Source organism: Oncorhynchus nerka, linkage group LG27 (assembly GCF_034236695.1).
Source record: "Oncorhynchus nerka isolate Pitt River linkage group LG27, Oner_Uvic_2.0, whole genome shotgun sequence".
Lineage (NCBI taxonomy): Eukaryota > Metazoa > Chordata > Actinopteri > Salmoniformes > Salmonidae > Oncorhynchus > Oncorhynchus nerka.
Window position 1 is genome coordinate 43,079,940 of NC_088422.1, and position 12,707 is coordinate 43,092,646.

At 43.0% G+C, this 12,707-nt stretch overlaps 1 protein-coding gene across 3 annotated transcripts in view; it reads left to right on the forward strand.

The window, feature by feature from the left end:
• Positions 1 to 12,707, forward strand: part of hsd17b3 (hydroxysteroid (17-beta) dehydrogenase 3) — a 28,384-nt gene continuing 15,677 nt past the window's right edge. The window contains exon 1 of one of the 3 annotated variants that reach the window (XM_029638287.2): positions 1 to 301. In XM_029638287.2, the coding sequence (XP_029494147.1) occupies positions 151 to 301 (151 nt within the window). In that variant the 5' untranslated portion in view covers positions 1 to 150. Of the gene's footprint in view, positions 302 to 899; positions 1,043 to 12,707 lie in introns of those variants that run through there. The other 2 variants (XM_029638286.2, XM_065011689.1) reach the window with 2 other exon arrangements.

Genomic DNA, 12,707 nt, shown 5'->3' on the forward strand with positions numbered 1-12,707 from the left:
GGGGGAGTGGCTATGTTCCCCCTGACACTCCCCAGTGTGTATGTCTGGGCTGAGGAATTGTGTTGTGGTCAGAGCAGACGTACACATTCTCACACACAGGCCGAGTTTGTTGTTGCAGCCAGACAATCTTAAAGAGCCAGTGGGTCTGCCATGGATTTAATGGAGCTGTTCTTTGTCTGCCTTGGTGCTGCAGTCGTAGTCTTTTATGGAGTGAAAATGGTCCGCTTCGCTAAGATGCTTTATCCCAGAGTTTGCTTTCCGCAGCCAGATTCCTTCTTTACATCAATGGGAGAGTGGGCAGGTGAGCTCTCTCTCTCTCTCTGTGTGTGTGTGTGTGTGTGTGTGTGTGTGTGTGTGTGTGTGTGTGTGTGTGTGTGTGTGTGTTTACCCAGAATAAATAACTGACATGCGCTGAAGTTACATTACTGATTATAAGTAACTTATTAGGAAGAAGAATCTGTAAACACGTTTCATGAGGTTTTAAAAATTCAGTCTTTGTATGAGCACTACTTCAGTCCCTGTTCCACCTTGTGGTCTCAACTTGCTTCTAAGGTATTGTACTGGATGTAATGAAATGTGGCAACTCGTGACCCCACTGTGCAAATGATACTGAAGAACAAAGAGTTCTATCTGGAACGGGATTAAAGCCCATTATTAAAACATTTTCCAGATCGTTAAATGTCTGGGAAATACTCGATAAGGTCACTCACAGTTATAGGTGGATCAGTAAGGAGGCTTTATAGAATATAAGTGGGTAAATGAAGTTTTTTTTTTTTTACACCACAGCTATCAATGCCATTTTATTATCACGTTGATGTTATGTTGACACATTCTATTATCTGGCGGGGATGACGTGTGTCATCTGACAGGGTCACCTGGGGAGATTATCGAACTGACTGACATCGAGCCTGGGAAAAGCAAGCATGATGTCTACACACTGTTAAGATACTTTAAACTAAGTGTAAACGGTGTATGGCAGGGGTCTTCAACCTTTTCCTGCCCAGGCAAACCGGCGACCCAGGGACCCCCATCATATTAGCCGGTGAATGATGATAAGTAATCAATATTTCAAAATGAATTTTTCATTATTTTGACCTGCCTACATTAACATTGAAAGAAGTGTAAACTCTAACATACCTTTCTAGCTAATAGGCTAACTCCAAACTAGGGCTGTGACGATTATGGAATTTTAGGTCATTCTTAATTGTCATGTAAATGAAGCTTGTGGAGTGGAGCTTGTAATGCATCTTTGAAAGACATACCTAATGAATACAACACAGCTTTGGTGACACCAGTGTCTCAAAAAAAGAATGGTTTTGACTGTTTATAGAACTCTTGTAAATGAAGCTTCCCCTTCAATTTTACCAATGTTATATACAAATTAAAAACTGCTATTGGTTAAACCATATCTACTTGAATTTAATGTTGACTCCCCCTTCTCCTAAAATGAATGTATTAAGATGATTATTATACAATAATTGTGCCAGGCCTACTCCAAACATGTTTGCTAATTGCAGCTGTTTAGCTGGTTTAACAAAGGTTCAATTCCAAGTCAAGAAAGAGTGCCAGCAGGCAGCGTAATTAACCCATGACTGGTACTCACGGGTACTTTTTCAAAGCCTATGTCAGATACTCCAGTGAGTGTAATTTGCTCAGTATTAGGAGGTGAAACAAAGTTATCATTAGAAAGAAGATATTCCCCTCTTTTCTACTGTTGGCAGAGAGGAAGAGGCAAAGGGAGAGGTTTCACTCTCGCCAAAATCTGTCCAAAATAAACCCAATGTGTTTTTATGGGTTTATTTTGGACCTAATCTTGTAGTCTGCCTTTCCGCCTTTGGGACAACGACTCTCATTGTTGGGGCGGAGACATAAGCATCTCGCCATTATATTATACTTTTTTAAAAATGTATACAGTACCAGTCAAAAGTCTGGGCACCTACTCATTCAAGGGCTTTTCTACATTGTAGAATAATAGTGAAGACAAACTATGAAATAACACATGGAATCATGGAGTAGCCAAAAAAAGTGTAAGACAAATCCAAATGTATTTTTACAAATGACAGATTTCCACCAGTCTAATGTCCATTGCTCGTGTCTCTTGGACCAAGCAAGTCATCTTTTTATTGGTGTCCTTTTTAGTAGTGGTTTCTTTGCAGCAATTCGACCATGAAGGCCTGATTCACCCAGTCTCTGAACAGTTGATATTGTCCTAAAACATTAGGATCACCTTCCTACTATTGAGTTGCACCTCCTTTTGCCCTCAAAACAGCCTCAATTCATTTGGGGCAAGGACTACAAAGTGTCGAAAGCATTCCACAGGGATGCTGGCCCATGTTGACCCCAATGCTTCCCACAGTTGAGTCAAGTTGGCACAAGAAACTGTTGAACGTGGAAAACACAGCAGCGTTGCCGTTCTTGGCACACTCAAACCAAAATAAAAGTTATTTAGTCAGCCACCAATTGTGCAAGTTCTCCCACTTAAAAAGATGAGGCCTGTAATTTTCATCATAGGTACACTTCAACTATGACAGACAAAATGAGGGAAAAAAATCCAGAAAATCACATTGTAGGATTTTTAATGGATTTATTTGCAAATTATGGTGGAAAATAAGTATTTGGTCACCTACAAACAAGCAAGATTTCTGGCTCTCACAGACCTGTAACTTCTTCTTTAAGAGGCTCCTCTGTCCTCCACTCGTTACCTGTATTAATGGCACCTGTTTGAACTTGTTATCAGTATAAAAGACACCTGTCCACAAACAACAAAATTGTAGACCTGCACCAGGCTGGGAAGACTGAATCTGCAATAGGTAAGCAGCTTGGTTTGAAGAAATCAACTGTGGGAGTAATTATTAGGAAATGGAAGACATACAAGACCACTGATAATCTCCCTCGGTCTGGGGCTCGACGCAAGATCTCATCCCGTGGGGTCAAAATGATCACAAGAACGGTGAGAAAAAATCCCAGAACCACACGGGGGGACCTAGTGAATGACCTGCAGAGAGCTGGGACCAAAGTAACAAAGCCCACCATCAGTAACACACTACGCCGCCAGGGACTCAAATCCTGCAGTGCCAGACGTGTCCCCCTGCTTAAGCCAGTACATGTCCAGGCCCGTCTGAAGTTTGCTAGAGAGCATTTGGATGATCCAGAAGAAGATTGGGAGAATGTCATATGGTCAGATGAAACCAAAATATACCTTTTTGGTAAAAACTCAACTCATCGTGTTTTGAGTGAAAACCTTCCATCAGCAAGGGCATTGAAGATGAAACGTGGCAAGACAATGATCCCAAACACACCGCCCGGGCAACGAAGGAGTGGCTCCGTAAGAAGCATTTCAAGGTCCTGGAGTGGCCTAGCCAGTCTCCAGATCTCAACCCCATAGAAAATCTTTGGAGGGAGTTGAAAGTCCGTGTTGCCCAGCAACAGCCCCAAAACATCACTGCTCTAGAGGAGATCTGCATGGAGGAATTGGCCAAAATACCAGCAACAGTGTGTGAAAACCTTGTGAAGACTTACAGAAAACGTTTGACCTCTGTCATTGCCAACAAAGGGTATATAACAAAGTATTGAGATAAACTTTTGTTATTGACCAAATACTTATTTTCCACCATAATTTGCAAATAAATTCATTAAAAATCCTACAATGTGATTTTTTTCCTTCTCATTTTGTCTGTCATAGTTGAAGTGTACCTATGATGAACATTACAGGCCTCTCTCATCTTTTTAAGTTGGAGAACTTGAACAATTGGTGGCTGACTAAATACTTTTTTTCCCCACTGTACTGCCATATCCCAGTCAAAGGCAGTGAAATATTTTGTCTTGCCCATTCACCCTCTGAATGGTACACATACACAATCAATGTCTAATTGTCTCTCGGCTTAAAAATCCTTATTTAACCTGTCTAGGACTGGGATTCCACTAGCGGAAATACAAATCAACAGAAATCTCATGAATCAAATTTCAAAAGTATTAGCCACAATTTTAAAGATAAAATTCCCGTTAATCCAGCCACAGTGTCTGATTTAAAAAATGCTTTACAGCGAAAGCTCCACAAACGATTATGTTAGGTCACCACCAACTCACAGAAAAACCCAGCCATTTTTCCAGCCAAAGAGAGGAGTCACAAAAAGCACAAATAGAAATAAGATTAATCACTAACCTTTGATCTTCATCAGATGACACTCATAGGACTTCATGTTACACAATACATGTATGTTTTGTTCGGTAAAGTTCATATTTATATCCAAAAATCTTATTTTACATTTGCATGTTATGTTCAGTAGTTCCAAAACATGCAGTATTTTTGCAGAGGGCCACATGAATTTACAGAAATACTCATTATAAATGTTGATGAAAATACATTTGTTATACATGGAAATATAGATAAACTTCTCCTTAATGCAACCGCTGTGTCAGATTTCAAAACAACTTTACGGAAAAAGCATAATCTGAGTACGGTGCTCAGAGCCCAAAACAGCCAAAATAAATATCCGCCATGTTGCGCAGTCAACATTAGTCATAAATAGCATAAATATTCACCTACCTTTGATGATCTTCATCAGAATGCACTCCCAGGAATCCCAGTTCCACAATAAAAGTTTGATTTGTTTGATAATGTCCATAATTTATGTCCAAATAGCTTATTTTGTTAGGGCGTTAGGTAAACAAATCCAAACACGCGTTCGTTCGGGTCCAGTCGGACGAAAAGTTCAAAAAGTTATATTACAGGTCGAAGAAACTTGTCAAACTAAGTATAGAATCAATCTTTAGGATGTTTTTATTATAAATGTTCAATAATGTTCCAACCGTAGAATTCCATTGTCTGTAGAAAAGCAATGGAACGAGAGATACCTCATGTGAACGTGCGACTGAAAACAAGGCTGCTGCCAGATCCCTTAGTCAAACAGCTCTCATTCGCTCCCACTTCACAGTAGAAGCCTAAAACAACGTTCTAAAGACAGTTGACATCTAGTGGAAGCCTTAGGAAGTGCAAAATAACCCATATCCCACTGTGAATTCGATAGGGGCTGAGTTAAAAAACTACAAACCTCTGATCTGGACCTCGAAACCAATTCGACTGCTTTTTGTCATTCTTCCCCTCCAAGGGATGGATCGAAAATGTACAGAATGGTTACCTAGAGGAAAATGGGGGCGGGTTAGTAGGCTACATATCAAGTGTGCCCGATTGCCGCCCCTCATCTCTGATTCTCCACTGGGTGGGCAATATAAATTGTGCCTATAGGCTATGTAGGGTGGTCTCAATCAAATGACCCATACCCTATAGGCTATGTAGGGCATGCATGGAGAAGCACAGAGCAGTTATATTTCTAATGGGATAATGGGATAGTGTAAATAAAACTAGGCTGGATATTCCAACCCTGAGCCCCGGCCTGCTCTGCTCTTGCTGATCCCAAACTTTTTTGTGTGCTGGCTAACTAATGTCTGTGCTGTGTAGGCCTACGGTGGCCGTTCTGGAGGAAAGGCAACGGTTTCTTCTGGAAATAATTTTGGATTAGGCCTACTGTAGTCCAAATAGTCTTGCGCGCGGACTAGCCTATAGCCTATATAGGCTAGTCCGCGAAGATGAGGAGGAGGACCGGAGGTCAACTTTGATATCTTGCTACTACTATAATTTATTTTATTAAAAACAATGTTTCTTGCCCATGATGTATTTATCAGAGTTGTTGACCTCACAATAAACCAGATTCAAGTAACTTACATTTTGCTGCTGAAACTTGAAGCAGCAGCCGCGGCACAATCAATCGGAAATGGACAGCTCATGGTGCTGAAAGTAGGCAAATTCAAGTATGCATAATTCATTTAAACCATCTTCATTTTAATTAGACTTTACTAACAACAACAGGCCTTTATGTTTGAGCCTATTTCTTCCTATTTAAAAAACAAGAGGTAGGCCTACGTGTTTGACAGATGAAATTAGGGCTGTTAAGTTAACCAAGACTCAAATTCAAATAAAATGTTATTTGTCACATGCGCCGAATACAACAGGTGAAATGCTGTGAAATGCTTACTTACCAGACCTTAACCAACAATGCAGTTCAAGAAATAGATTCAAGAAAATATTTACTAAATAAACTAAAGTGAGAAAAAAAAATGGAAAAAAAAGGTAACAACAAAATTACACAACAATAACTAGGCTAAATATAGGGGGTACCGGTACAGAGTCAATGTGCAGGGGTATAGGTTAGTCGAGGTCATTTGTAAAGTGACTATGCATACATAATAAACAGTGAGTAGCAGCGGTGTTAAAACAAGGGGGTGGGGGTCAATGTAAATAGTCCAGGTGGCAATTTGATTCATTGTTCAGCAGTCTTATGGCTTGGGAGCCCTTTGGTCCTAGACTTGGTGCTCCGGTACTGCTTGCCGTGCGGTAGCAGAGAGTCTATGCCTTGGGTGACTGGAGTCTTTGACAATTTTTTGGGCCTTCCTCTGACACCGCCTAGAAAATACGTAGATCCTGGATGTCAGGAAGCCTGGCCCAAGTAATGTACTGGGCCGTACACACTAGCCTCTGTAGCGCCACACCAGGCGGTAATGCAACCGGTCAGGATGCTCTTGATGGTGCAGCTGTCAAACCTTTTGAGGATCTGGGGACCCATGACAAATCTTGAGGGGGCATGAGAGGGTATGCCATAGGCCTACCATTTTATTAAAGAAAAGAACACAAAGCATAGGCCTACCCCGTGTTAGCTTAAGATTTTGAAGAAAATAAAACAGATCTGATTATATAAAGTGATCTATGACATTGCTCTGGTCCGCAATGCTTTATGCTAGAAACAAGCTGTAAAATACCCAGGAAAGACGTGACTGATGCATATAGAGATATCATTGTTTTGTTCTTTGACATTCAGAGGCTGAGCTACAACCTTCTATAGCCGGGAGACTAAAAGCATACTCAGCTTGGAAGTAAAATAATTCTGTCACCTATCAATCGATTTAAACTATTCATTTTCTGTACAATGGAAGCTGTTTAATCCCAGACAGTTTTTGGGGAAACATTTTCTCGTTAGGTTAAGCAACGGAGAAGAGTAGCCAGCAGTTAAAGCTTACATTTCCCTGAGTAAGTAGGTCTACTCTGTCTGGGGTGGAAAGGTGGCCCTACATTTTTAAAGTACCATGCTCCGATTCCTAAATATGTCTCAGATTGAATTATTTGCCAACAGGGACAGTTTCATTGCAAACAAGACACACTGATTTGGCATTAGAGAAATATGATAAGATGAACACACAGGCCAATCTCTCTGTCCATTCTTAGGCTGTTATTTCTGTCATTTGTGTGGTATTAAAAATAATTCTGCTAATATGTGAAATTATGCAGAATTGCATGAAATGTTTATAACAGGCTATTTTATCTTGGACCTGCAAACACGATGATAGATTCATGCAATGCTTTAACTATAAAGGAGATCTTTTCACCCCTACTCTTGTCCATGGTGGTCTGTGAACCCGCAACCTAATGACTCGTAGCCCTGTGCTCTAAAAATTCCTGCGTTGCCATGTAAGGCTTACAGGACGAAGAACAGTTTCTAAAACGGCATATCTAAGGCTCTGGTCTGTCCAAGAAGAGAGGGTAAATGGTAGGCATGTTCTCTGCTATCCACTATGTTTTAATTATTATTTTGGGTATAGGGGAGGGTCATTTACTTTTTCTCTCCGAGCATTTAGCGAGCGTTTAGGTCAAATATATTTTGCTGAAGGGAGGGCCATCCATTATCATTTCAGAGAGGTCTGATTTTCTCCATGTAACCCTTAATATAAATAATGTTCACTCCCTAACACCAGGTGTGTGCAATTAATTATAGGTAGAACAGAAAACCAGCAGTACTCCGGACCTCATAAGGTTTTAATACCCCTGCCCGTTTAGCCTACGTGTGAAGTCTGCTGTATCAAATAAAATCACATTTTATAAGTCACATGTGCTGAATACAACAGGTGTAGGTAGACCTTACAATGAAATGCTTACTTATGAGCCCCTAACCAACAATGCAGTTTAAAAAAAATGGATAAGAGAGTAATTAAAGAGCAGCAGTAAAATAACAATAGTGAGACTATATACAGGGGGGGGGGGATACCGATACAGAGCCAATGTGCGGGGGCACCGGTGAGTTGAGGTGGTATGTACATGTAGGTAGAGTTATTCAAGTGACTACGCATAGATGACAACTGAGAGTAGTAGTGGTGTAAGGGGGGGGGGGGGGATGCAAATAGTCTGGGTAGCCATTTGACTAGATGTTCAGGAGTCTTATGGCTTGGGGGTAGAAGCTGTTTAGAAGCCTCTTGGACCTAGACTTGGCTCTCCGGTACCGCTTGTCGTACAGTAGCAGAGAGAACAGTTGCCATACCAGGCATGTTAACACACCAGCATGACATTTATACCGAGGTCATCAATGAAGGCCAGCCCTCTATGGGAGGCTGAAAGCACAGATAAATGTGAAGCATCCGCTTAGCGTTTCCACTCACTAACAAATATGGTATTGATAGGAAGCCCACTGGCCGGGATTGGGAGAAGATGGAACGAGATGGATTTTGGCTGACATTTTGCACATATTCTCATCAATTAAACATTTAATCTCAATAAAGTTTTCTGTTCCCATAACTAAAATCTGTTATGAACAGAGTGGACTAAGTTTTATAGACTTTACCCGTTGCGAAAGTTTTTAAAAATAGCGTTGCACAGGCGAAATGCACAGGCGAATTGAGTTATTGCACATGGCACACTTCAGAGTAGGCGTTCCCTAACGGAAATTTGCAGACATATGCTAGAATGTGCCAATAGGATCTCGCTAGCTCGTGCTTGGATCTGCCCACCTTCTTGTTTGTTCTGCCCACTATGACTCATTTGTTCCCATTGGATACAACAGGCTGTGGTCTATCTTGGTTTAGTTATACAAGTCTTTGCTGAAAATCTCAGAGTCACTTTCCTATCATGCACTTTCCGAGCATTCTTCTTGCCAATGTCCAGTCTCTTGACAACAAGGTTGATGAAATCCGAGCAAGGGTAGCATTCCAGAGGGACATCAGAGACTGCAATGTTCTCTGCTTCACGGAAACATGGCTTACTGGGAAGACGCTATCCGATGCGGTGCAGCCAACGGGTTTCTCCACGCATCGCGCCGACAGAAACAAACATCTTTCTGGTAAGAAGAGCGGCGGGGGCGTATGCCTCATGACTAACAAGACATGGTGTGATGAAGGAAACATACAGGAACTCAAATCCTTCTGTTCACCTGATTTAGAATTCCTCACAATCAAATGTAGACCGCATTATCTTCCAAGAGAATTCTCTTCGATTATAATCACAGCCGTATATATCCCCCAAGCAGACACATCGATGGCTCTGAACGAACTTTATTTAACTCTTTGCAAACTGGAAACCATTTATCCGGAGGCTGCATTCATTGTAGCTGGGGATTTTAACAAAGCTAATCTGAAAACAAGACTCCCTAAATTTTATCAGCATATCGATTGCAACCAGGGGTGGTAAAACCTTGGATCATTGTTACTCTAACTTCCGCGACGCATATAAGGCCCTGCCCCGCCCCCTTTCGGAAAAGCTGACCACGACTCCATTTTGTTGATCCCTGCCTACAGGCAGAAACTTAAACAAGAGGCTCCCACGCTGAGGTCTGTCCAACGCTGGTCAGACCAAGCTGACTCCACACTCCAAGACTGCTTCCATCACGTGGACTGGGACATGTTTCGTAATGTCAGATGAAAATATTGACGAATACGCTGATTCGGTGTGCGAGTTCATTAGAACGTGCGTCAAGATGTCGTTCCCATAGCAACGATAAAAACATTCCCAAACCAGAAACCGTGGATTGATGGCAGCATTCGCGTGAAACTGAAAGCGCAACCACTGCTTTTAATCAGGGCAAGGTGTCTGGTAACATGTCCGAATATAAACAATGCAGCTATTCCCTCCGCAAGGCTATTAAACAAGCTAAGCGTCAGTACAGGGACAAAGTGGAATCTCAATTCAATGGCTCAGACACAAGAGGCATGTGGCAGGGTCTACAGTCAATCACGGACTACAAGAAGAAACCCAGCCCAGTCACGGACCAGGATGTCTTGCTCCCAGGCAGACTAAATAACTTTTTGCCCGCTTTGAGGACAATACAGTGCCACTGACACGGCCTGCAACGAAAACATGCGGTCTCTCCTTCACTGCAGCCGAGGTGAGTAAGACATTTAAACGTGTTAACCCTCGCAAGGCTGCAGGCCCAGACGGCATCCCCAGCCGCGCCCTCAGAGCATGCGCAGACCAGCTGGCCGGTGTGTTTACGGACATATTCAATCAATCCCTATACCAGTCTGCTGTTCCCACATGCTTCAAGAGGGCCACCATTGTTCCTGTTCCCAAGAAAGCTAAGGTAACTGAGCTAAACGACTACCGCCCCGTAGCACTCACTTCCGTCATCATGAAGTGCTTTGAGAGACTAGTCAAGGACCATATCACCTCCACCCTACCTGACACCCTAGACCCACTCCAATTTGCTTACCGCCCAAATAGGTCCACAGACGATGCAATCTCAACCACACTGCACACTGCCCTAACCCACCTGGACAAGAGGAATACCTATGTGAGAATGCTGTTCATACAGCTCGGCATTCAACACCATAGTACCCTCCAAGCTCGTCATCAAGCTCGAGACCCTGGGTCTCGACCCCGCCCTGTGCAACTGGGTACTGGACTTCCTGACGGGCCGCCCCCAGGTGGTGAGGGTAGGCAACAACATCTCCTCCCCGCTGATCCTCAACACGGGGGCCCCACAGGGTGCGTTCTGAGCCCTCTCCTGTACTCCCTGTTCACCCACGACTGCGTGGCCACGCACGCCTCCAACTCAACTCATCAAGTTTAATGGACACACAACAGTGGTAGGCTTGATTACCAACAACGACGAGACGGCCTACAGGGAGGAGGTGAGGGCCCTCGGAGTGTGGTGTCAGGAAAATAACCTCACACTCAACGTCAACAAAACTAAGGAGATGATTGTGGACTTCAGGAAACAGCAGAGGGAACACCCCCTATCCACATCGATGGAACAGTAGTGGAGAGGGTAGCAAGTTTTAAGTTCCTCGGCATACACATCACAGACAAACTGAATTGGTCCACTCACACTGACAGCGTCGTGAAGAAGGCGCAGCAGCGCCTCTTCAACCTCAGGAGGCTGAAGAAATTCGGCTTGTCACCAAAAGCACTCACGAACTTCTACAGATGCACAATCGAGAGCATCCTGGCGGGCTGTATCACCGCCTGGTACGGCAACTGCTCCGCCTCAACCGTAAGGCTCTCCAGAGGGTAGTGAGGTCTGCACAACGCATCACCGGGGCAAACTACCTGCCCTCCAGGACACCTACACCACCCGATGTTACAGGAAGGCCATAAAGATCATCAAGGACATCAACCACCCGAACCACTGCCTGTTCACCCCGCTATCATCCAGAAGGCGAGGTCAGTACAGGTGCATCAAAGCTGGGACTGAGAGACTGAAAAACAGCTTCTATCTCAAGGCTATCAGACTGTTAAACAGCCACCATTGAGTGGCTGCTGCCAACACACTGTCATTGACACTGACCCAACTCCAGCCACTTTAATAATGGGAATTGATGGGAAATGATGTAAATATATCACTAGCCACTTTAAACAATGCTACCTTATATAATGTTACTTACCCTACATTATTCATCTCATATGCATACGTATATACTGTACTCTACATCATCGACTGCATCCTTATGTAATACATGTATCACTAGCCACTTTAACTATGCCACTTTGTTTACTTTGTCTACATACTCATCTCATATGTATATACTGTACTCGATACCATCTACTGTATGCTGCTCTGTACCATCACTCACTCATATATCCTTATGTACATATTCTTTATCCCCTAACACTGTGTATAAGACAGTAGTTTTAGAATTGTTAGTTAGATTACTTGTTGGTTATCACTGCATTGTCGGAACTAGAAGCACAAGCATTTCGCTACACTCGCATTAACATCTGCTAACCATGTGTATGTGACAAATAAAATTTGATTTGATTTGATCAGATCATCTTCTGAGCAACGCAAACAAAACACAGACACGGACACAAACACACACTGAAGGCTACACAAACACACACTGAAGGTTAAACAAACACACATCAACTTCCTGTGTTCCTGAGGCAGCAGTCTCCTGGTGTTACTGGGCCGTCTTCTCCTCTGAGCTGAGCTGTTCCGCCTCCCACAGTGCTAGCTAATGCTGTGGTGTTCTCTTTCACCGTGAAGGACCAACAATACCCAGCCTGACGGCCTCCTTTTTCCCAAGCTCCACTTTCATTCCATTCCAATCAAGTACATGGGAAAAAAGCCTTTAGAACAGTATGTTCCGGGTGAATTATTCCTTTCTTTACCCTTGGAGGAGTCTTTCCAGCTCATTGGAAATCAAAGGAACATGAGTGTGTTTCTCTTTCCTTTCACAATCAAGCCTTTTTCAGTGTTAGGTTGGAGTGTGTGTAGCCTTCAATGTGTGTGTGTGTGTGTGTGTGTGTGCGTGTGTGTGTGTGTGTATTTCGTTGTGTAGTGTCCCATACCGTGTGATTTCTAATTTGACTGTGGGATGTGTGCTGGTGTGCTTTGCATGTGTTCTTACTTCAGCTCTCTGCCCTGAAGCGATGCAGGAGAAGACTAGTGTTA